The sequence below is a fragment of the Sinocyclocheilus rhinocerous genome, unplaced genomic scaffold (assembly GCF_001515625.1).
Source record: "Sinocyclocheilus rhinocerous isolate Xijiao unplaced genomic scaffold, SAMN03320098_v1.1 scaffold1452, whole genome shotgun sequence".
Lineage (NCBI taxonomy): Eukaryota > Metazoa > Chordata > Actinopteri > Cypriniformes > Cyprinidae > Sinocyclocheilus > Sinocyclocheilus rhinocerous.
Genome location: NW_015623470.1, coordinates 27857 through 53352, shown reverse-complemented (window position 1 = coordinate 53352; position 25496 = coordinate 27857). Strand labels below are relative to the sequence as shown.

Here is a 25496-nt window from a genome sequence, read left to right as displayed (position 1 = left end):
GTCGGCTGAACGTACAGTATCAGTGCACTGGATCAGTGCGTTCTCTTAAAGTGACTGGCTAATGCTAAACGTAAATACAGTAAGATTGTTATTCACGCCGGCGCTAATGATGTTCGACTTCACCAGTCGGAGATCACTATAAATAACATTAAAGAGGTGTGTGAACTTGCAAGCACGATGTCAGACACTGTAATTTGCTCTGGTCCCCTCCCTGCTTACCGTGACGATGAGATACATAGCAGACTGTCGTCACTCAATGGCTGGATGTCTAAGTGGTGCCCGCAGAATAACATAGGTTTCATAGATAATTGGATGAGTTTTTGGGGCAGACCTGACCTGTTGAAAAGAGATGGTCTTCATCCCTCCTGGGGTGGTGCCGCTCTTCTCTCTAGAAATATGGCACATAATCTTGACTAACTGGGGCCCAGGTCAGGAAGCAGACAGACTGGATAAACTGACCGTCTGCTAGCCGCCTCACGTCACAGAAATCAGCTAATTCTCAGCACATAGTGTCTCTTTCACCTAGATATCACACTATAGAGATTGTGTCTGTTCCCCGAACTAGAAAATACAAAAAACGTCCAAACCAAATTAAGAGTAACAATTTAATTGATGTTCAACAAATAAAAAACAGATGCAATATGGATAAACAAATGATAAAGCTTGGCTTATTGAATATCAGGTCCCTTTCTACGAAAGCACTTTTTGTAAATGATATGATCACTGATCATAAACTAGATGTGCTCTGTTTGACAGAAACCTGGCTAAAACCTGATGATTACATTATTTTAAATGAGTCTACCCCCCAAGATTACTGTTATAAACATGAGCCGCGTCCAAAAGGTAAAGGGGGAGGTGTTGCTTCAATTTATAACAATGTTTTCAGTATTTCTCAGAAGGCGGGCTTCAAGTATAACTCGTTTGAAGTAATGGTGCTTCATATAACATTATCCAGAGAAACAAGTGTTAATGATAAATCCCCTGTGTCGTTTGTACTGGCTACTGCAGGGTTCGCCATGGGGAACTGAACTGAGGAGCAAAAAAGCGCACGTATCCGGTCCGTAGAGGGGAATGGCGCAGCAAGCGTGATCGACACCGAGCGGTCCTGGTGTTACTGCCTACCTGAGGCGAGTACACGAGAGGACACGGGCTCTACACGGAGATTATAGAATCTCGCAAACGTGTTAGGTGTCGCCCAGCCGGTAGCTCTACAGATGTCTGCTATCGAGGCGGCCCGCGCCAATGCCCAAGAAGATGCCACTCCTCTCGCGGAGTGTGCTCTCACTCTGGGGGGGCACGGTAAACGTTGGGCCTGGTATGCCAAGACTATAGCCTCCACTAACCAGTGGGCAAGTCTTTGTTTGGAGACAGCCTTTCCCTTCTGCTGTCCTCCGAAGCAGACAAAGAGCTGGTCTGAGGTCCTGAAGCTCTGCGTACGGTCCACGTAAATGCGCAGAGCGCGAAGGGGACAGAGCAGAGCGATGGCTGGGTCTGCCTCCTCCCGGGGCAGCGCTTGCAAGTTCACCACCTGATCCCTAAAAGGCGTGGTGGGAACTTTGGGCACATATCCAGGCCGGGGTCTCAGGACAACGTGAGAGTTACCCGTTCAGAATTCTAGGCACGAATCATTGACCGAAAATGCCTGCAGGTCCCCTACTCTCTTGACCGAGGCCAATGCCGTGAGGAGCACTGTCTTCAACGACAGAAATGTAAGCTCTACTGACTGCAGAGGCTCGAAGGGCTCTTCCTTCAAGGCCGTCAGGACCGAGGGGAGATCCCAAGAGGGTAACAGGTGAGGGCGCGGAGGATTTAGCCTCCTCGCCCCTCTGAGAAACCTGACGACCAAGTCGTGCTTCCCCACAGACTTACCGTCTACTGCCTCGTGATGCGCGGCAATGGCGGCAACATACACTTTAAGGGTGGAGGGAGACAGCCTTCACTCCAACCCATCTTGCAGGAAAGAGAGCACGACCCTGACTCAACCCGCCTGGGGTGAGATAACTACGCAGCAGAGATGGCAGTGAACGACTGCCAGGGAAAGACACGGGCTTACCGTGAGGGGAGCCGTACCGTGGAAGAATACACATGTGGGATCACCCGAAGGGGGAATCACTACACACGGGCACCTAGCCCAGCACAAGGGCTGACCTTGGGCATGCACACGAGTGCTGAGCCTGGCGTCTGGCGCTCCGCCACGCCTGACCGCCGAGGGTGCGGGAGGAACTCCACCAGGGTTCGCCATGGGGAACTGAACTGAGAAGCAAAAAAGCGCACGTATCCGGTCCGTAGAGGGGAATGGCGCAGCAAGCGTGATCGACACCGAGCAGGTCCGGTGTTACTGCCTACCTGAGGCGAGTACACGAGAGGACACGGGCTCTACACGGAGATTATAGAATCTCGTAAACGTGTTAGGCGTCGCCCAGCCGGCCGCTCTACAGATGTCTGCTATCGAGGCGCCCCGCGCCAATGCCCAAGAAGATGCCACTCCTCTCGTAGAGTGAGCTCTCACTCCGAGGGGGCATGGTAAACGTTGGGCCTGGTATGCCAAGACTATAGCCTCCACTAACCAGTGGGCAAGCCTTTGTTTGGAGACAGCCTCTGCTGTCCTCCGAAGCGGACAAAGAGCTGGTCTGAGGTCCTGAAGCTCTGCGTACGGTCCACGTAAATGCGCAGAGCGCGAACGGGACAGAGCAGAGCAATGGCTGGGTCTGCCTCCTCCCGGGGCAGCGCTTGCAAGTTCACCACCTGATCCCTGAAAGGCGTGGTGGGAACTTTGGGCACATATCCAGGCCGGGGTCTCAGGACAACGTGAGAGTTACCCGTTCCGAATTCTAGGCACGAATCGTCGACCGAAAATGCCTGCAGGTCCCCTACCCTCTTGACCGAGGCCAATGCGGTGAGGAGCGCTGTCTTTAACGACAGAAACTTAAGCTCTGCTGACTGCAGAGGCTCGAAGGGCTCCTCCTTCAGGGCCGCCGGGACCGAGGGGAGATCCCAAGAGGGTAACAGGTGAGGGCGCGGAGGATTTAGCCTCCTCGCCCCTCTGAGAAACCTGACGACCAAGTCGTGCTTCCCTACAGACTTACCGTCTACTGCCTCGTGATGTGCGGCAATGGCGGCAACATACACCTTGAGGGTGGAGGGAGACAGCCTTCGCTCCAACCCATCTTGCAGGAAAGAGAGCACGACCCTGTTCGGGCATCTACAGGAGTCTTCCCGGCAGGAAGAGGAGTGACTTTGCTGCAGCCTGGAATTGAACAGCTGGTTTCGTCTGGCCAGAGGAGAAGTGGCCCCCCGATGAGAAGTCAGAGATCCTCTTCTGACTATTATTAATTTGTCATTGTTATTAGGATATGTCCCCAAAACCTTCAAACTGGCTGTTATTAAGCCTCTCATCAAAAAACCACAACTTGACCCCAAAGAACTAGTTAATTACAGACCGATCTCGAATCTCCCTTTTCTGTCCAAGATACTAGAAAAGGTAGTATCCTCACAATTATATTCCTTCTTAGAGAAAAATGGTATCTGTGAGGATTTCCAGTCAGGATTTAGACCATATCATAGTACTGAGACTGCTCTCATTAGAGTTACAAATGACTTGCTCTTATTATCTGATCGTGGTTGTATCTCTCTATTAGTGCTACTGTATTTTAACGCTGAATTCGACACTATTGACCACAACATTCTTTTGAATAGACTAGAAAACTTTGTTGGCATTAATGGAAGTGCATTAGCATGGTTCAAATCGTACTTATCTGACTGCCATCAATTCATAGCAGTGAATGAAGAGGTATCATATCGATCACAAGTGCAGTATGGAGTACCTCAAGGCTCAGTACTAGGGCCGTTACTCTTCACGCTTTACATGTTACCCTTGGGAGATATCATCAGGAAACACAGTGTTAGCTTTCACTGTTATGTTAACGGAATGCATAGTCAATATAAAGAAACTGGATGATGAGTCATTTCTTACTGCTAAATTCTGAAAAAACAGAAGTGTTAATTATAGTTTTACTATAACTGATTACAAAACTTGAATTAATTATAGGACCTAAAAGCTCCGCATGTAATAACCTAGAACACTGTCTAACATTTGATGGCTGCTCTGTAAATTCTTTGTCATCAGTTAGGAACCTAGGTGTGCTATTTGATAGCAATCTTTCCTTTGAAAGCAACATTTCTAGCATTTGTAAAACTCCAGCTGGTCCAAAATGCAGCAGCTAGAGTTCTTACTAGAACCAGGAAGTATGACCATATTAGCCCAGTTCTGTCAACACTGCACTGGCTCCCTATTAAACATCGTATAGATTTTAAAATCTTGCTAATTACTTATAAAGCCCTGAATGGTTTAGCACCTCAGTATTTGAACGAGCTCTTGTTACATTATAGTCCTCCACGTCCGCTGCGTTCTCAAAACTCTGGAAATTTGATAATACCTAGAATATCAAAATCAACTGCGGGCGGCAGATCCTTTTCCTATTTAGCACCCAAACTCTGGAATAACCTACCTAACATTGTCCGGGAGGCAGACACACTCTTGCAGTTTAAATCTAGATTAAAGACCCATCTCTTCAACCTGGCTTACACATAACACACTAATACGCTTCTAATATTCAAATCCGTTAAAGGATTGTTAGGCTGCATTAATTAGAACAACTGGAACCAGGAACACTTCCCATAACACTCAATGTACTTGCTACATCGTTAGAAAAATGGCATCTACGCTAATATTAGTCTGTTTCTCTCTTATTTTTCTAGTATTTGTAAAACTGCATTTTTCCATCTCAAAAATATATCTAAATTATGACCTAGGCTCTCAATGTCAAATGCAGAAATGTTAATTCATGTGTTTATGACCTCAAGGTTAGTTTTAGAGCCATAACAACATTAATAATTTTGTAATATTTTTTCCTTATATTAAGAATGATTATGTTTTTCGATAAATGTGTATTTTGTGTTATTTGTATTGTATCACGTGACTTTGACTAGTTTTATACGTATTACGTATTTGTAAGAAATTTTTGAAGAAGAATACGAAAGGAAGGGTTGGAACTTGACAGTCTTTTGCCCGTGAAAAATTCATGTTTTTGGAAATAGAACAAGTGTTAAGAAGTTTTTGAGTTTTAGAATTTCTTTTGTAATGTAACAAGATAAAGAAAAAGTAAACATTTATAAGAAAAGTTTTGGATTCACGTGTCAAATCCTTTGTGCCTCACCCTTATAATGGAAATGGTGAAAAACATGACTTGGATCGCCATTACAGTTAGATTATTGTAATGCTTTATTGGGTGGTTGTTCTGCACGCATCTGTTAAAGGATTTTTAGGCTGCATTAATTAGGTCAACCGGAACCGGGAACACTTCCCATAACACCCGATGTACTTGCTACATCGTTAGAAGTATGGCATCTACGCTAATATTAGTCTGTTTCTTTCTTATTCTGAGGTCACCGTAGCCACCAGATCCAGTCTGTATCCAGATCAGATGGTCACTGCAGTCACCCGAATCCAGTTCGTATCCAGCCCAGTTGGTGAATCAGCACCTAGAGAGGACCTCGACAGCCCTGAATGTTAGCGGAGATCAGGACAACTAGATGAGCCCCAGAGACAGATCCCCATTAAAGACCTTGTCTCCTAGATGGCCACCGGGAAAAGACCACAGGAAACAGATGAGTCCTCTGCACAATGTGACTTTGCTGCAGCCTGGAATTGAACTGCTGGTTTCGTCTGGCCAGAGGAGAACTGACCCCCGACTGAGCCTGGTTTCTCCCAAGGTTTTTTCTCCATTCTGTCACCGATGGAGTTTTGGTTCCTTGCCGCTGTCGCCTCTGGCTTGCTTAGTCGTCGACTTGATTGCACAGATACTATTTAAACTGAACTGAGCTGGATGATGACATCACTGAATTCAATGATGAACTGCCTTTAACTGAAAATTGACTGTTTACTATTGCCATTTTGCATTATTGATAATTAATAATTGATAATTAAACAACAATTGATAATTAATGCTATACAGTTGCTTTGACACAATCTGTATTGTTAAAAGCGCTATATAAATAAAGGTGACTTGACTTGACTATAGCTCAATACGATGAAATGTTAGAATATCATCATGATATTATATTGTCGATCTAGCTTATTGCTGGTCTCATACAGCCAACAAACTAACACATAGAACTGAAAGAGTTACGACTGTTTCATTTATCTTGCACACATCACCGACACAGGAACACCGTTTCACATGCTATATGTATTGCATTTTATTCGCTTGCACAATTGCCTTGCATTACTCAAAACATTAGTGCCCCCTAGTGGCACTCATCAGTACATCTCCCTTTTTTTAATGCAACAATCAACTAGTAAATTAAATAAAACCTTCCAATAACACAGGTTTTTTAAACTCTCATCACCACAACATTCTGAACATTTTAATTATCTAACAATGTGTCTCATTTCCTCAATTATTTGTTTCTTTTATTTTTCCTTTAGATTAGTTTGCATACACATTTAACACTTCAGCACTCCTCAATAAGTCTTTTTGGCTTAACAATGAATCTCCTTTGCCTCTCAACCTTTCCTGCATTTAGAGATAATGACAGTGTACTATCTGTAGGAGTTTTCTTTGGGGGTACTCCTTTGCCCTACATCACTCTCTTTACTGTATTCTTTTGGAGCCACAGGACAATTGATCCAGGCATCCTTGTTGAATTCTGTTTTAGGAATTTTCAACAAATCCCTCCTCTTTCTGCGAAGAGTATTGCCATACTCAGTGATTACTTCATACGATCTAGGCATGATCTCCTTCAGAACCTTTGCCTTTGGTCCCCATTTTCCATCACATCTTACTCTCACCAAATCATTACATTCCAGTGGGCGTAAAGGTCTTGCGTTTTTGTTGTATGTGACATTAGAGCTGCATTTCCTAGCTGCAAACTGGTCTTTGTTTTGTAGCAGATGTTCAGCTGAGGGTAGCTTTGTCCTCAGCTTTCTACCCATCAGTAATTCCGCTGGAGACTTCACACCTTCTAAAGGTGTTGATCTGTAGTTCAAGATTGCAAGGTGAGGATCTTCTCCTGCTTCAGCTGCTTTCTTCAGCAGATGCTTCACAATCTGCACTGCCTTTTCGGCTAACCCATTTTACTGTGGATAATATGGACTTGATGTTACGTGTTCTAATCCATACTGCCTTGCAAACTCTTTGAATGTTAGCCCACAGAATTGAGGTCCATTGTCACTGACTAGAGTGACCGGAATTCAATGTCTCGCAAAAATTGTTTTCAAATGTAAGATCACATGCTTTGCAGAGGTGTCTGTCAACAATGCGAACTCTGGATAGTTGGAATAGTAATCCATGAAAACCAGGTAATCTTTCCCATTCATTTGGAACAAATCAGCTCCGAATTTCCTCCACGGTTCACATGGTTTAAAATGAGGTAAGAGTGGCTCTTTCTGCTGTTTGTATCTGTGTTGTTGACCAATCTCACAGCACTGTACTTGTGTCTCTATGTCTCTATTCATATAGGGCAGTACATCACATCTCGGGCATGGCGCTTACATTTCTCAATACCCATATGGCCTTCGTGTATGAGCTCAGTCATTTGTTGTCTCTTTGTACTAGGGACTACAATCCTCCTTCCTTTTAGAAGAACTCAGTCAATGACAGAAAGCTATGAAATGCTGATATGGACTAGGCAGCGTCTCGTCTCCAGGTAAGTTGATTTTACAAATCACTTCCTGTAATACGCTGTCACTTGCTGTTGCGTCTGCAAACTCAACCCAGTTCTGTCTTGACACAGGTATCTGATTCACTACACAATCCACATGAATTTGAATATCATTTTCCGTGCTGCTTTTTCCAGTATGACACAGTCTTTTCCCATTCTTGTGCATGGTGGTGCTCCCATTGCCATTCACTATTTTTCTCCAGCAAACTACGCATCGCTTTTGTGTTGGCAGAAAGCTTGGGTATGAATTTACTCATGTAATTGACTACCCCCAATGCTCTCTGTAACTCTGTTTTGTTTTTAGGCGCTGGCATGTCAGCTACAGCTCGCGGTTTTTCCGGGTCTGGCTGTATTCCTACTGCAGATAGGTTATCTCCGAGGTAAGTGATCTCTGTCACTCCAAATTCACATTTTGTCTGTTTAGTTTCAGTCCTGACTTTTGTGCATGTTTTAACACTTCATAGAGTCTTTTGTCATGCTCATTTTGCATTCTTCCCTATATTATTATGTCATCCAGGAATACTCCCACACCTTCCATACCATCAAACAGCTGTTGCACTGTTCTGTGAAATACCGCCGAACAGATACCAAAAGGTAAGCGAAGGAAACAGTGCCGCCCGAAGGGTGTATTGAAAGTAAATAACTTAGCACTTTCTTCATCCAGGACAATTTGGTAGAAACCTGATGATGCATCCAGTTTAGAGAAATAACTTGCACCTGACGTTGTGCTTGTTATGTCAGTCTTTGTTGGCAACTTGTAGTGCTCTCTTTTGATCCACTTTTTTAAATCTCTTGGATCTATGCAAAGTCTTAGATCTCCATTTTTCTTTTCCACAATTACCAGAGAATTTACCCACTCTGTTGGCTCCTCTATTTTTCTTATTATTCCTTTCCCAATCAAAGATTGCAATTCAGACCTCAACCTTTCTTTGAGGGCAGCTGGTACCTTCCTTGCTGGATGTATGACTGCTTGAGGATTTTCTTTCAACTGTATCTTGTGTTTGCCTGGTAGACAACCCACACCTTCAAACACATCTTGGTACTGTTTAACTATCTTGTTAACACTAGTTACCATCTCATTCTGTTTCTCAGCTGTGTCACTCTGTGTAACTGCTTTACTGATAATCACATGCACTCTCTTTATGAGCCCCAAATTTTCACAAGCCTTCAGCACAAGTATAGGCTGTCTGTTACCCTCTACCAGTACACACATTACATTCACAGACTGTCCTGTTTTTGCTGTCAGGGTGATGCTACATACCCCATTTGTGGGCTCATCACTGTAAGTTCGTATGCTTATCTTTCTGTCATGCACTTTTCTCAGTCTGTCGAATTCTCTTGTTGGCAGAAGGGTCACTTGCACACCGGTGTCCAGTTTAAAGGGTACAGTCACTCCATTGACATCTAGATGAGCTATCCACTCATCCTTGGTGCTCGCTTCCTCCACCAGTCTCCACGAAGAACTGCTCGTCCTCATCATTGCTGTCGCTGGTGTCCTTGACTCTTTCCACAACTCAAACTTTTTTTTTTAGTGAACCAGCATCTTGCAAAATGATTTTTTTCCACCACACTTGCGACAGTCTTTACCATAAGCCGGGCATTTTTGTGGTGCATGGTTGGTTCCACATCGGTTACAGTCCTTGTTGTCCTTTTGTCTTGGTTTGCAGTGTTTTTCTTTACCAGTTTTTTTTTGCGTGTTCACACACGACATCCATTGCTGCTGCAGGCTCTTTCTGCATCGAAGGATTTAAGTTGTACATTCACTCTCTCTGATGCTTGGCAAATGCGAATTGCTTTGTCCAAAGTCAATTCAGTCTCCCCGAGTAACTGTCTTCTTACTCTCTTATCCAGGACGCCAATGACTATTTGATTCCTGATCATCGAATCAGACAAACTCTCAAAGTTGCACGATTGGCTTTTCAGACATAAATCTGTCACGTATTGTTCAATAGTATCTCCTTCTTTCTGCATCTGATTATGAAAGACATAACGTTCGTATGTTTCGTTTTTCTTTGGTGTACAATAGTCCTCAAAATTTGCTATAACGACATTGTACTTATCTTGCTCTTCCTCAGAGAACTGGAACGTGTTGAAAACATCTATTGCAGATCGGCCCGCCACCGTGAGAAGCAGAGCAATCTTCCGGCGGTCATTATCACTCTACAGCCCCGTCGCTAACAGCTACAGCGCGAAGCACTGCTTGAAGGATTTCCAATTAGCATGGACATTTCCACTCAAATTCAGCTCGTTTGGCTGTCTAGTGCTATTTACACTCATTTTGTAAACTGTTTATCTATTTATCCTGGTACCATGTTTCATTTATCTTGCACAGATCACCGACACAGGAACACCGTTTCACATGCTATATGTATTGTATTTTATTCGCTTGCACAATTGCCTTGCATTACTCAAACATTAGTGCCCCCTAGTGGCACTCATCAGTACAACGACCACCAGAAGTTACGGGCTTCGGACGGGTTTTGCTCCCGAACCGAGCTGCCCAGCCCGGCGGCATGGAGCTTGTTCAACGCGTCTCCTCAAGCCCCACACATACACCGAGTTTCAGCCCCAGGGACCGCACTGCCGCCGAGAAGTGAAACAGCACTGCGTTACCTCACAATTTTAATTTGTCAAATAATCTGAACTGTATGAGTAGTATTTCAGCACTTGTGGGTAGTTCGGTAGAATAAAATGCCCTCATTCCTTTATATCCTCTGAGACTCGCGTGTGCCACTGATATTTGTCTCATTAGCAATCACGCCCTGCTTCATACCACAATCATGTTAAAAACATGAATGCATTCACTCATCCATAAACATTATTTCCCCATAAACATTATTAGATCCATCGACATGACGACATGTCCCATGATTCCATGCTCATTCACAGCGTCATCAATCTACGCCTTTGTTATTGTTTTGAATAGGTTAGTGACCTCTAGCGGTGAAAAATTACATATTGTGCCTGTAAGTTATGTTTATATTGTATATATTTCATTATGTATTTTAATAGGGTTATTTAATAAAACCATATTGTTACTAATTTTTGATACTTTATTTGAACCAATTATTGCTTCATTGCTATTGTATATGCATTTGAAGTCATTTTAAAATATATTGTTCACTTAGATATATTTTTATTACCACAAAAAAGTAATAGTTTTAATACCCCTTCAAGATCCAAATTTAGAGTCTTGTGAGAAGTTTTGTAACATTTTTATCAATAAAATCATTGGCATTAGTTTGCAGATTTCTTCTAATTTATCTCAGAATTTCCAATATTTAAATATTAGTTTGTCTTGTTTTTCTAACTTTCATACTATCTCACTTTTGAATTGTTGGACATTATTTTCAACATAAAGTCAACCACCTGCTCTCTCGATGTTATTCTTACAAAGTTGCTCCCTGTCCATTCCATGCTTGAGTACCATGAGGTTTCTTATCATATTTATGCAGATGATACCCAGCTCTATTTTCCTCTAAAATCAGGTACAACCAGTGCCTCCCCTGTTAGCATGTTTAAAAGACATAAAAGCTTGGATGGACAAAAACTTCCTACAGTTCCTACCTAAGTTATTTTGTTTGGTGCCCCACATATTTTAGATAATTTATGTCCTACCCTTAGTCCTCTTCAAGAAAATATTTGTGATCAAGTTAAAAAACTGGGAGTTAAATTTTTGATTCTGAACTAAAATTTGACAAACTAATACATTTTGTAATCAGAGCCAGTTTTCTGCAGCTTAAGGGGCTTCACAAGCTTAAAAAATTGACTACTTTTCATTACTTTGGAGACTGCCATTCACATATTCATCTCAACCAGGTTATATTACTGTAACACTATTTACACTGGAAATAACCAGTCCTCACTCTCACGTCTACAACTGATACACAAAGCAGCAGCTTGTTTTTTTTGGTTTTTTGACTAGGATGAAAAAGAGGGAGCAAACCACAACTGTGTTAGCATCACGTCAGTGGTTACTGTTCAATACAGAGTTGATTTTATGATTTTAGTATTCTCCATATTCTTGCTATGACTTACATCTCAGATCTTCTTCACCTCTACTGTTCCCAGAGCATGTTCAGGTCTTCCTCTCAGCTGCTACTAATTGCTCCAAAATATATTAAACCATTATTATAATTACTTTTTGTATTCGTCTGGTTTCATTAGGTATTAAGTTTATTTATATATAATAATTATTTGTATGTAAATCTAACAGTAACACTTTATAATAACTGTGCGCTATGAATAATCAGTTAAGCATTAGTAAATAGTTAATTCATCATTTATAAAGCATTGTTCCTACATTAATAAGCAAGGTGGTGGGACAAGTCTATATATAAGTGTTTTCCGCATGCAATATCTAAAAAAAATACGGGCGAAAGCACTTGATAGAGGCATGGGACTTCTGTTAGCTCCCACATCTGGTAATTTTACTTAGATTTCTTATGCCTTGCAGATTTCCCATTAAAATCACAGACGTTCTGTGGAACAATTCTGTCTTCTGTGTTGGTTTAGTTCCTGTGTGCCCTTTTTTGGTTATGTTCCTGGTCTCGTTTAGCCTTATTAGTTTACCTCCATCACTTGTGTCTAGTTAATTGCCCTCATTTGTCTATGTATTTAAGTTGTTCCCTCTCAGACACTCTTTGTCCGGTCAGCGTTATACCTAGTTGTGTTTTCCCTTGCCATTCTCCATGTGGTTTGAGTTGTTTATTAAACTGAGAGTTTTGGACTTTACCTGCTGTCTCCTTCGCCTTGCTTCTCAACACAACCTGTGACAGATGACCGGACCATGAAAAATGAACTGGGCAGAGGACCAGCTGTGGTGCCTGTGGCAGGGTGGTCGGTCTTTGGAAAGGTATGTGCAGGAATTCCTCGAGCTTTCCTATCGGGCGAGCTGGCTTGATGCTTCACTCGGTGCTTGTTTTTAGTTGGGTCTGGATGAGGAAACTATTCGCAGTAGTCTTCCTGCATGTGATTTCTCTGTAGTTGAGTTAATTAATCTCATCCTTTATTTAAATGGTTCAAATTTTGAGGTAGAAGAAGTTAAAGAAAATGTGAACCATCCTCATCTAGCCCCCTCTAAAACACACTTCGCCTCTCCAGCTCACCCTACGCCGGGACCCTCCACATGCCTAACCAATGGTTCCGACCACCAATCTCCTCCCGTGTTTCCCAGAGCACGCAAATGGACATCTAATAGCGCTGACCTGGGGTCCAGAACACCTGAGAAGAGATGATGCCAACCCCTCAGAGGACCTCAGATGATGCCAACCATGAAACAACATACAGAACTGCCAAATTTTGCTATAAGTTTGATTGCATCATATAGTAATTGCTGTTAATAGTGTTCATCGTCTGTTTGATTACGTCTTTAATTGATTTTTCCGTACATTTCTGCCATATGTACATTAACTGACAGTCACCACTGATAAGCTACCACTAAATATTGTAGAAACTTAATTTGCTGTAAAGTTGCTTTGCAACGATTTGTATCGTGAAAAGCGCCATACAAATAAACTTGAATTTAATTTAATTGAATTAAAGTTGCAGACCCAGCATTCAAATCTGTCAGGTCAGTGCTTAAATCCACATCCCTTCATCTGTCTCCAGTTCCAAGATCCATTCCAGTCCGCAGCCCAGAAGGAGCAGCCGCCTCACTCACGGCCGTTTCGCTCTTCAGCCCGCCAGCTACTCCACTCTCAAGCCCGTTGGCTGCTTCACTCTCAAGCCTGCCGGCTGCTTCACTCTCAAGCCCGCTGGCCGCCTCACTCTCAAGCCCGCCGGCTGCTTCACTCTCAAGCCCGCCGGCCGCTTCATTCTCTAGCCCTGTGATAGCTTCAGCATTCCCTTTGACCGCAGTCCTAAGGAGGAGGATGAGGAAGAAGAGATGGTTCACTGAGGTTCTAGCCCCTGACCAGAGTCGAGAGATGGCTCTAGCCTCTGACCAGAGTCGAGAGATGGCTCTAGCTCCTGACCAGAGTCGAGAGAAGGAGAGCACAGAGAGGGCTTTTGTTCCCGAGGGCAGCCCAGAGAGGGCTTCTGTCCCCAAGTCCAGCCCAGAGTGGTCTTCCGTCCTCAAGTGCAGCCCAGACAGGGCTTCTGTCCCCGAGTGCAACCCAGAGAGGGCTTCTGTTCCCGAGTGCAGCCCAGAGAGGGCTTCTGACCCCGTGTCCAGCCCAGAGAGGGCTTCTGTTCCTGAGTCCAGCAAAGTGAGGGCTTCTGTTCCCGAATGCAGCCCAGAGAGGGCTTCCGTCCCTGAGTCCAGCCCAGAAAGGGCTTCCGTCCCCGTGTCCAGCCCAGAGAGGGCTTTTGTTCCTGAGTCCAGCAAAGAGAGGGCTTCTGTTCCCGAGTGCAGCCTAGAGAGGGCTTTTGTCCCTGATTCCAGTCCAGAGAGGGCTTCTGTCCCCGAGTTCATCATAGGGATGGCTCCAGTCCCCGATCACCATCCTAAGATGATTCCCCGACCCAAGTTCAGTCCAGAGATGTATTTGGCCCCATAGCCCAGCCCAAAGTCTGTTCCAGCCAAAGGACCCAAAGGTTTCCCCAAGAAAATGAAAAAACATTTTGGGGGGAACTACTTGCACCGCCATGGCCCCCGGGATTACCTGCCCTGCCCTGGAGGCTTGCCGTCTTGTGTAGCTGCTCCTACCCACCCTCCCACCCCTCTTGAATGTGTTTATCGCGAGGTCGCGCTTTCCGGGAGGGGGAGTAATGTCACACTTTCAGTTGCCATGGACACCTTGTTTCTGTGTTTTCCTGTCTTCTGTTTTCATTTAGTTCCTGTGTGCCCTTTTGTGGTTATGTTCCTGGTCCCATTTAGCCTTATTAGTTTACCTCCATCACCTGTGTCTAGTTAATTACCCTCATTTGTCTATGTATTTAAGTTGCTCCCTCTCAGACACTCTTTGTCCAGTCACCGTTATGCCTAGTTGTGTTTTCCCTCACCATTCTGCTTGTGGTTTGAGTTGTTTATTAAACTGAGAGTTTTGGACTTTACCTTCTGTCTCCTTTGCCTTGCTTCTCAACACAACCTGTGACAGGTTGATTATCTTTATTTTTGTTCACAGGTGTTTCTTGTTAGTCATTAGTCTTATATTTTTACCACTGTCTCTTGTCTAGCTTTGTTCCCTGTAACCATTGTTGGTGAGTTTATATCTGTTTAAGTTTAGTTTATGTTCCAAACCAAGTCCTGCTCTGTTAAGTCTTTTGCTTATTTTGGGTTTGTTTCTTGGGTTATGCTTTGTGTGCTATGTGAATAAACTGCAACTTCCCTTGAGTGGAATATGATTACACTATGGAATTCACATGAAACCAATGACTCACCCCATGTTTTGGTCTGAGGTTGGCCCAGAATAGCTTTATGTCCCACAGTGCAGCTGTAAATGTCTCCCTCTTCAGGGGTGATCTTCAGATGGGAGAAGATGTTAAATGTGCCGTCATGATTTGGGCGATACTGGCTATTCATAAACTCTGTCACATTCACACTGTTCTTAGTCCATGAGATGATCACAGGTGGTGGGAAGAACCCAGTCATGTGACAGATTAGGTCATTCTCAACACCCACCATCACATCATATTTGGAGTAGATGGAAGTGTGAGGGGGTTCTGTGAACACAAAAAAATTGCATTTGTACATTTGTAACCAATCAATTATACGAAAAGTTGCTACTACTGCATATTAAGTTTGTATTATTACCTGTTTTTTCATCAGAGCCACTGTAAGCTTTTATTTGTATGTCTAAGTAATTTCTGCAGACTTCTAGACTACCAACACTCTGTTCATAAAATCCATCATAGCTGGTGGAGTTGACAAAATCTGCAAAATCAGGCAGTGTCAACAATCCCTTTTTCCCAATGAAGTCTGAATGGAAAACCTCCTCTCCATCTGTTCCATAAAGTTCCTCCTTCTCTGTATCAGAGCATCCAGTAAATACAAAAGAGTTGTGTACAACTGAAACAGATAAAATGTCAAAAGAAATTTTAGCTCAAAATCAGTACATTCTCAGTCTTTAAGATATAGTTAATACACTACAAAAGTACAATGAACAAATAATGAACTGTATTTCATCATTCATTCATTACAGTAACATACACAGCCATGATTAGTTTGTGTGTGTGTGTGTGTGTGTGTGTGTGTGACGCCACAGGTAACAGAGCAATTTTGTCTTTACTGTCCCAATACTTGTGGAAGGCGCTGTGTATGTGTGTATGTAAAGACAAAATTGCTCTGTTTGCTGTGGTCAAAAAACTGTAAATATGATTAAAAGGTGAATATGAGGCAGAAGTACAGAATGTCACATTTTATTATTGGCTGTTTCAACACAAACATGTTTTACCAGCTAAGAAGAACCCCTGATGAAAAATCCAGCATTGCTGGTCACAAGCATAAGGGATGTTTTGCATGCTGGAATGAGCATGAGATCCTGGTTGCTGGTTTGTTGGTCCCAAACATGGGATTCTCAAAGGCGGTTTGTTGGTAATCCAGCATAAGGTATGTTTTGCACAATGGAACCAGCGTGATGGTGTGCTGGTGGACCTGCATATGTTATATTTCGGGTGCTGGTATGATCCCAGCAGGACCACAACAAGATAACCTTTTTACTACAAATGACAAATAAATGCAAATGCAAATAAAATCAACAATATCTCACCAGAGGATGCTTAAACAACTCCAAAAACATCAGCATGTTCACTTGTAATGTGAATTGCATTTTGGCTTTATTTCTTTCATGTGGTATGTATAGTTGTTGTTGACATCTGTTTGACACCATTATGGAGATCAGTGTTCCCTTTAGTGTTGCCCTTGACTTTGATTTAATTTATTATCTTTCAGCAATTGTTGCTCCTGCCTGCAATGACAGACCTTTAACTATGTACACCCCCTTACAAAAAAATAACCATGATTTTACTATGAATAAAACCAAATAACCATGGTTTTTATAGTTATTCCATTGTAACCACAAATTAACCATGGTTTTGCTACAAAACCATAGTTGAACTGTTTTTTTTGTTTTTTTTGTGGTTATACAAATGGTAGTCAATGTGCCAAAAACATGGTTTTACTATAATAATTTTCATAGAGCTATTTTGGAATCAGTGATTGATAAAATTATGCAAGCAAAAACAATGCTTGTCCCCAAAGCACTGCATGCATATAGACAGCTGTCCTACTTAGATTCAACCCCGCAAACCATACTGTTGAACCAACTTCACCGCTCTGTTTTGCTTAAGAACAGCATAAATATAGTTAGACCAGCACTAACCAGCATAAATCAGCATGGGCCAACATGGAATTGATGCTGGTTTATGCTGGATTTTTCAGCAGGGAAAGCACCTTTAGAGTTTCATCCCTCTGTCTAATGTGAGCAAAAGTTTTGGACAGTTTAACTTAAAGCAAATGTAAAAGTGTAAAAGCTAATATTTCATTCATAGACATCACCGGACTCTGGGTTTCATCCTTTAAATGCTTTTCCAGGCCTTTTATGCAGCCATTTTCATGCCCTTAGTCTATTATAGTTATTGAAACAAAATATGATTTCTGTCTTTAACCCATATAAAGCACTGTTTGTTTGTTTGTGGGATTCAAAATATTGTTATACTTCAAAAAATAATTTCTAAGTCTAATAGTCATATCGAAGACTTAAACTTCTTCCTACATCAGCATGCTTAGCTTGCCTACTTAAGATCTTATAAAGCAGTGGATATCATTTTAATATGTGAAGTATTGACCTACCTTGAGTTTTAGCTCTGAAAATAGCAGGGAGTATGAAAATGAACATATACAGCTTCATTGTAGCCAGATGTGAGTGGAGCAAACGCCAAAGAAAATCATTCTTACTGGAGTCAATGATACAGGCCTATCATCCAATAAGAAGTGGACCCCAACTCTGACATCATTGTATCTAGGGTCAAATATTTTTAGTTTTAGACTTGTGAACTGTGGTCAAGGATACTAGACTTGTAAACTGTCAAGCATATTGGAATCAAGTAATTTTCAGGATGACTCTGACATCGAGACTGTAGTCTAGTGTATTTTGTGCTATTCAAACAGACAAAAATATTTATGTGGGTTTTTGTAAATGTTAGAGATAGAGGAGAGGAACACAGACTGTCAATATATATTATATGGGTTAATGATATTTATCAAATACATTTTCTTAAATCCTCACAACACAAATAGTGCCATTTAGTTTTTAGTCAACTAAAAGTTCATGATTTTTCGTATTCGTCATCCTAAAAATTTGTCACAATAGAGACATTGCACACTGAGTCTGATGCATACTAATTAATCCGTTGAGAAAAAATTAGCAAAACAATACAAAATGGAGTCTTCAAGCAGTGAGGATGATTTTGTTGTCCTCTCTCTTCTTAAAAAGAGAAAAAGAAAGAGGAAATATTGGGTCCATCCAATCCTGAGACTGTAGCGAGGAAGGAAAGTTCCACCTCCTTATTAAGGAGCTGCGGGATTATCCCAAGTGATTAAAAGTTTATTTCAGGAAGTCAGTGGCTCAGTTTGATGCTTTGCTAGCGATACTGAAGCCACATATTTAAAATAACGACCACCAGTTTCCGTGAATCAATTAATCCTGAACAGAGACTGGCAGTATACAGTGCTTTGTGCTGCGAGACGAAATGGATCAACTTGTCAGATGCCATTTTGGATTTTGGCGTTCGCATACGGTGGCTCTGAATTGTGAAAACACCTTTCAAAATGCTTGTTACGGATGCAAAAAATGCATAAAATCGAACCTGATCCGAAATTTTTTATGACAAACGAAAGTTTCAGAGGCAGTTTGTAAACATGATTGACACAATGTGAGGTCTTTTTTTTTTTTCAAGCAAAAATTTTGAACGAAAATGTCAGACTCAGTGTGCAAGGACCCTAAGTCTACATGACCTTGTTCTACATTCTTAAAGGCACAATATGTAAGATTTTTTCATTAATTTATCCAAAAACCTTTTGCACAGTGTTATATATTTCTTATATAACTTATATAAATTGTGCACTTTATCCAAAATGTTTCCAAGAATTTGTAAATTCAGAGAAATTGAACCATTTTAAATGCTATGCTATATGCACATCATAGACACACTTAGATAAAACGAGTAGTCCTTGGACACATTAACGGAACCAGAAGTTAGAGATTTGCACACGTATTTGTGCACATACATTTCATATTTCTTAAAATGCCATAAACAGTAAGGTCTGATTTCTGAGTAACATGATTGGGTGCTCAAGACATCCTGGAGATTGTTGCTATACATAAATGTGGCCCTTCTTCATGAATAAAGTTGAGAATTTTATGGTATTACACTGGCTCTGTGTCTGCCTGATCATTCTCCCAAGATCTCACGCTGCTGCTGCTGCCACCACACACCACAGCGGTTGGTGCACCGGGTGTCCAATTGATGATTGAGAGCATTGAGGCTACAGATAGTCTTCTTACAAATTAATCTAACAGACATTTAACGTTTTTATGCTTTTGAATACTAAATTACCTCAAAGTTAGAGCATGCTGAATATAACCAAAGAGGAAACAAAACTAGATGCTGTCTAAGTTTTAAAAGAGGAAGCAAACACTGGACAGCAGTCTGGAAAAGAAAGAGAAAAAAAAATAAAAAATATATATATATAGTAACGTAGAAGGTGAGACGACAGAGTTGGATCCAAATGCAGGCTTTTATTCAAAAGAGCGGTCAAAACAGAACAAACACAGGACCTAGGAAACACTACAGGCTAACAATACTCAGCAGTGTGAGTGTGTGTGTATGTGTGTGTGTGTGTGTGTGTGTGTGTGTGAGTGAGTGAGTGAGTGAGTGAGAGAGAGTGCGTGCATCTTTTATATGACATTTTATATGATTTTGTGTCACTGATGGGAAACAGGTGTGAGTGTGATAATGAGTTCCTAGGCAGGGGTTGTGGGAAATATAGTCCGGGGTAGAGTGGCAAGAGTCAGGGGTGGAGTGCCCTCTGGTGGAGTTCATGGGTACTCCAACTGGAGATATATATATAGGGTGACCGTGATTTCACCAAGTACAACATTCACCAAGACGTTTGGCACAACCAGGACTCTTCCAAGAGCTGGTTGCCCGGCCAGACTGAGCAATCGGGGGGAGAAGAGCCTTTGTAAGAGTGGTGACCAAGAACCTGATGGTCACACTGCTTGAGCTCCAAAGATCCTGTCTGGAGATAGGACATAATAATAATAATTCATTACATTTATATAGCACTTTTCTAGGCACTCAAAGCGCTTCACATTGTGAGGGGGGATCTCCTCATCCACCACCAGTGTGCAGCATCCACCTGGATGATGCAACGGCAGCCATAGTGCGCCAGAACGCCCACCAAACACCAGCTTATTGGTGGAAAGGAGACAGAAGCTGCGTCCCAATTCATAGGCTATGTCCTTCGAAGTGTGCATTTGAAGGCCGATTGCATCACGGCGGTGCGACGAAGACCGTCCCAATTCACGATGCATCCTCCGAAGGCTGCATTTGAAGGCAGATTGCGTCACCGCGGCGCGACGAAGGCTGCCGCAATTTGAACGTGACTTCAAATGTGCCCTCCGTTTCTCCGGCTAATGAAGGATACATCAGATGAATCCTTTGCAGCCTATCCTATCCCAGAATTCATAGAACGCCGGTGGCGACGGGACTTAATAATGGGTGATGGTTCTGTGGCGGCCGACGAATACACTTAGAAGTGTAAGTATTGCGTTTTAATTTACTCAAATAGCTAGTGAAACAAATGTTAAAAGTCAGGGGTCTTAAAAAATGTGAACAGATTCATTTGTTAGGTAGTCTGAGGCAAAAGTTCTTGTATTTATTCAATTCAGGGCTGAATTTGATAATTCCTGTACTTGGGACAAAAACTCACTGGCTCGGAGGTAAGGCATTACCCATCTGTAATATTTCCACTAGGGCCTCTTGTGTTCACAACAATTAGCCCTCACCCATATATAAAGCCCACAACAATAAGACAAGTAGGCCTATGAGGCTACTTAATAAGTAGACAAGTCTTTCACTTGTATTTTTATTTTATTTATTTATTTATTTGTTTGTTTTGTAGCAAGATATGTCCATATATGTTTTAGGCAAACTTGATGATCCAGAAATATGATTTCTGAAGTATTTTGTATGCACGTCCTGCTGTCATATTTTCTAACCTTAAGTTTGCAGCCCTGTCTTAATCATTTTCTTTCCTTTTTCCCTTCTTTTAGGACAGGTCTGGAGAAAATGGTGCTTCTGGGAAACTTAAAAATGAAATGAATGAAGTTGTTTATTACTTTTGTAATTTAAGTTATTTGTAAATGAAGCAAATTAATTTCTGTGTAATGTTTTAGTATTACTTCAATTCAACATCAGAAAAACAACATCAAAATGTAATTAACAATACATAAAACAGATTGGAAAAAGAAAAAAAAATTTTTTTTATGTACGCTTTCATTCAACTGAGCAGTGAGACCCTGGATAGGCTGCCATAGAGAGTCTGGTACAGCCTCTGCCAGTGGAACATCATCTGGGATAGTCTCCAGAGTGTTTGAGTGCATATTTCCACTGTCCAGCACTGGGTCGTTCAGGTTTATCCTGCAGTACAGGGGTCTGGTCTGATGTAAGGAAATGAGGAAAGGACTAATTGTGTAGTGCTATGACAAAGTAATTGGTGGAAGAAATAGGAGTTAATTTAGTAAAGTATTTTCAGTAACTACTATTAGCGCATTGAGGAAAAAATATATGCATTTAAAACCTTAAGTAAAAGTATTATCCTTCATACTGTAATGTACTTAAGGTATGAAGAGTAAAAGTAAAAGTAGCCTATGTATTCTGCAGAAAAAACTTTATATATGATGGTCTTGCATTAATATTACTGCTGCACTACAGTGTACTGTATGTTGCATTTGACTTCTGAATATGTTCAAGGTTGTTACATTTAAAATACTTTATATAGGCCTACTTTTGTGCAGTTTAATGTACAACAGTGCATGATATTGTAAAGGACCATCTTTTTGTATTGTAGCTGTCCTGTGAGAAAAAAAAATCTCATTTTTATGTGAATACTTCATGAATGTATTTCGTTACACTCCACGACTTTGTTATTTTGCAGATGAAACGAACAAAATTTATTGCTAGAATATTAACAAAGAGTTGCTACAACTGCGAACCATATCAAGGCTTTGTCAGCTGCCATTGACAAGCGGCAGTAACGTTTGTAAGTGGACTTTTTATATTTGAAAACCTCTTTAAATATGTTCACCATGGTCCATTTATGTACATAATAATAAATAATAGAATAAACAACATAAAATCACATTTTGGTTAGATATAAGTCGACATTTAATCGCTTTATATTTTGTATTTTTTCATGTCATTACAATATTCAAGTAAGTCGAAACTCAATACTTACATTTAAAGTGTAATTCGGTAATTAAAAGTCAAAAACTAACAATTCAGGCTCCAGTTATTTTCATTTTCATTAACAAATAACACCTATGGCAGCTTTCCTCTCGCACCGTTGCTACGCGGCAGGAGCGGCAATTGGGAACACCTGCTGGCGCAATTAGGAAATCCTGCGAAGGCTAGACTCAGAGTGTCCTTCAAAGACCGCGTTGGCCACATCCTTCGAAGGTCCCGTCCTCCGAAGGATGCGGTCTTTGAATTAGGACGCAGCTAGAGTGATGAAGCCAATCAGCAGATATGGGGATTGTTAGAAGGCCATGATGGTCAGAGGCCAATGGGCAAATTTGGCCAGGATGCCGAGGTCACACCTCTACTCTTTTCGAAAGACATCCTGGGATTTTTTAATGACCACAGAGAGTCAGGACCTCGGTTTAACGTCTCATCCGAAGAATGGTGCTTGTTGACAGTATAGTGTCCCCATCACTATACTGGAGCGCTAGGACCCACACAGACCACAGGGTGAGCACCCCCTGCTGCCCTCCCTAGCACCTCTTCCAGCAGCAACCTAGTTTTCCCAGGAGGTCTCCCATCCACGTACTGACCAGGCTCAACCCTGCTTAGCTTCAGTGGGCGACCAGTCTTGGGCTTCAGGGTGATATGGCTGCCGACATAGTTCAAGAAGGACAACCATCACTACAGCCCTCCACTGAAGCCTGGAGGAAAGCAGGCACCACTCATCACCTGCCCAATACCATACCAACAGTAAAGCATGGTGGTGGCAGCATCATGCTGTGGGCTGTTTTTCAGCAGCAGGGACTGAGCGACTGGTCAGGGTTGAGGGAAAGCTGAATAGAGCAAAGTACAGAGATATCTTCAATAAAAACCTGTTCCACAGTGCTCAGGACCTCAGATTGGACCAAAGGTTCACCTTCCAACATGGCAATGACCCTAAGCACACAGCCAAGACAACACAGGAGTGGCTAAGGCCTGGGACACACTAGACAATTTTCAAATCTTAACTGATTTTAAAACTGTGGGAGACATAATGACATTTTACACCGATTTGCAGCATTATAAAACTCTGAACGCATACACTAGAGCAGGGGTCTGCAACCTTCAACATCAAAAGAGACATTTTGGCCCCTTTCCCACCGAATAAAATTTACTTGGAGCCGCAAAACCTATTTGATCCCTAAAATGAAGATAACACAGCATATAGATAAAGTTTTATATTCAGTTATGTTACAGGGCAGGGGCGTAGTAATCATTTCAGATGTGAGGGGGACAGAAATATCAAATATGGTATAATAATAATAATAATAATAATAAAACTTATTTATGTTTGTCTAATTGACAAAAAAATATCATTTCTTATGTCTTTCTTTTAATTGACTAAGAAATAAAATAGACTGCTGGACAATAACCAATAATTTGTATTCTATAATATTTTTGATATATATTTTCCTAATGATAATTTTATGATTATGATTGGTAAGCACAATTTATTTACAAGTCTCTCCAGTACATTTGTTTTGGTCTTTAACTTTACACGACGTACAGTTCCACTGGAGTCTGGTAAGGTTTGAATTACTCTTCCCATTATCCATGAATTGCGGGGAGAAGAACCATCCACAACTAGCACCACATCACCAGGTTCAAAGTTCCTTTTTAATCTTGGCCATTTACTGCGTTCCTGAAGAATGGGCAGGTACTCATGAGTCCATCTGCTCCAGAACAAATCAGCAAGATATTGGACTTGTCTCCAACGTTTTCTCACATATTGGTCCTCCTTATTAAAGACACCTGGTGGTAAGCTGGGTTGAGTTTTCAACAACAGTAAATGGTTAGGCGTCAGAGGCTCAAGGTCATTTGGATCTTCTGAGGTACTAGTTATTGGTCTGTTGTTGATGATGCTTTCCACCTCGCACATGATGGTATGAAGACTGTCATCATTAATAGTCTGTTCCTTTAAGAGAGCGCAGAGTATCTTTCTTACAGTACGGATTTGGCGCTCCCAAACCCCACCTTGATGAGAAGCAGCTGGACAGTTGAAGATCCATTTAATCCCTTTCTGTAGCATGGCGTTTTCAATTTTGTTATGGTCCAGGTTTCTCAGTGCTTCTCGCAATTCTCTTTCTGCGCTGACAAAATTTGTGCCATTGTCTGAGCGCATGACTGACACCTGTCCTCTTCTACTTATAAAACGCCTCAAAGCGTTTATGCTTCAATCAGTGTTCAAACTATCAGCTATCTCAATGTGTACTGCTCTGATTGTTAGGCAAGTGAACAACACTCCATACCTTTTTACGGTACTCCGGCCCCGTTTTACGTCGAAGGGTCCAAAGTAATCTACGCCCACGTTCGTGAAAGGGGGTTTATCAGGTAGCAAGCGGTCTTCTGGCAAGCTTGCCATTTTTTGCTCACCAACTCTTCCATTAAGTCTGCGACAAACTGCGCATTTATGGATAAGTTTTCGAATTGCTGAGTTGGCTTGGGGGATCCAGAATTTTTGTCGGAGAGTAGATAGCATGTAGTTTCGACCACAGTGTCCACATCTTTGATGAATATCATTTAGAATGAGAGTTGAAATCCTAGAGCATTTTGAGAGGATTGCGGGATGTCGTTTTTCTTTGGGTGGTACACCCCGTGGTGTGGTATGTACCAGACTCTGTTGTCGTTGCGAACAAGCTGTTCTGGGGGAACTTTAACTGCATATCCTTTCTATTATACTTTTCATGAAGCTACAGTAATCTTCAAGCAAACTTGAACTCTTTTGAAGCTTTCTTTTCAGGTTAGCAGCACGCAGTTCGGCAAAACATCGATTGTTTGGCATTTTGATTGCTTCATTTCTCAATGGGAACATTCTTTACATTCCATTCTCTTTTTGCAAGTCTTGCTAAGATGGCCTTGAGTTAAGCATCCAAAACATAAGCCTTTAGACTTCAGGAACTCCACACGTACCTTATGTGGCTGCTCTTTTATTTCACTGCATGACTCTAGAGCATGATCATTTATGCAAAACATACATGGTTTTTCAAAGGCACTGAGGCTTTTGGGGGACATCAATCATCAGCTTTCCAATGGCCTTGCTTTTACTGGTAAGAGCAGATAATTTCGCTCTTCTTAGTCCAATGCATCTGTGAAGCTGCTCTTCTAACGCTCTTTCAGTGGGTTTAGGCGCCCTCTTGTGTTCAAAAACTGCAACGTCCTCTCCCTCTTCAGCCATCTAAATTCCATCAATGCACAAACTGCTTGCAGACTATTAAAAGTACACACAATACCTTTCTGTATCAATCGTATGCATTTCAGCTTTTTCAAACATGCATTGCGTCCATTTTATAGCTGATTTAAAAGTCCATTACCTCATTCAAAGAGCG

General features: G+C 41.8%; 1 protein-coding gene across 1 annotated transcript in view; it reads right to left on the bottom strand.

The window, feature by feature from the left end:
* Positions 1–17513, bottom strand: part of LOC107748988 (H-2 class II histocompatibility antigen, A-U alpha chain-like) — a 29200-nt gene extending 11687 nt beyond the window's left edge. The window contains exons 1-3 of the mRNA XM_016564064.1: positions 17456–17513; positions 15419–15673; positions 15046–15327 (exon numbers count right to left, since the gene is read on the bottom strand). Coding sequence (XP_016419550.1) covers positions 15046–15327; positions 15419–15673; positions 17456–17513 — 595 coding nt within the window. The remainder of the gene's footprint in view (positions 1–15045; positions 15328–15418; positions 15674–17455) is intronic.
* Between the last annotated feature and the right edge of the window lie 7983 nt (positions 17514–25496).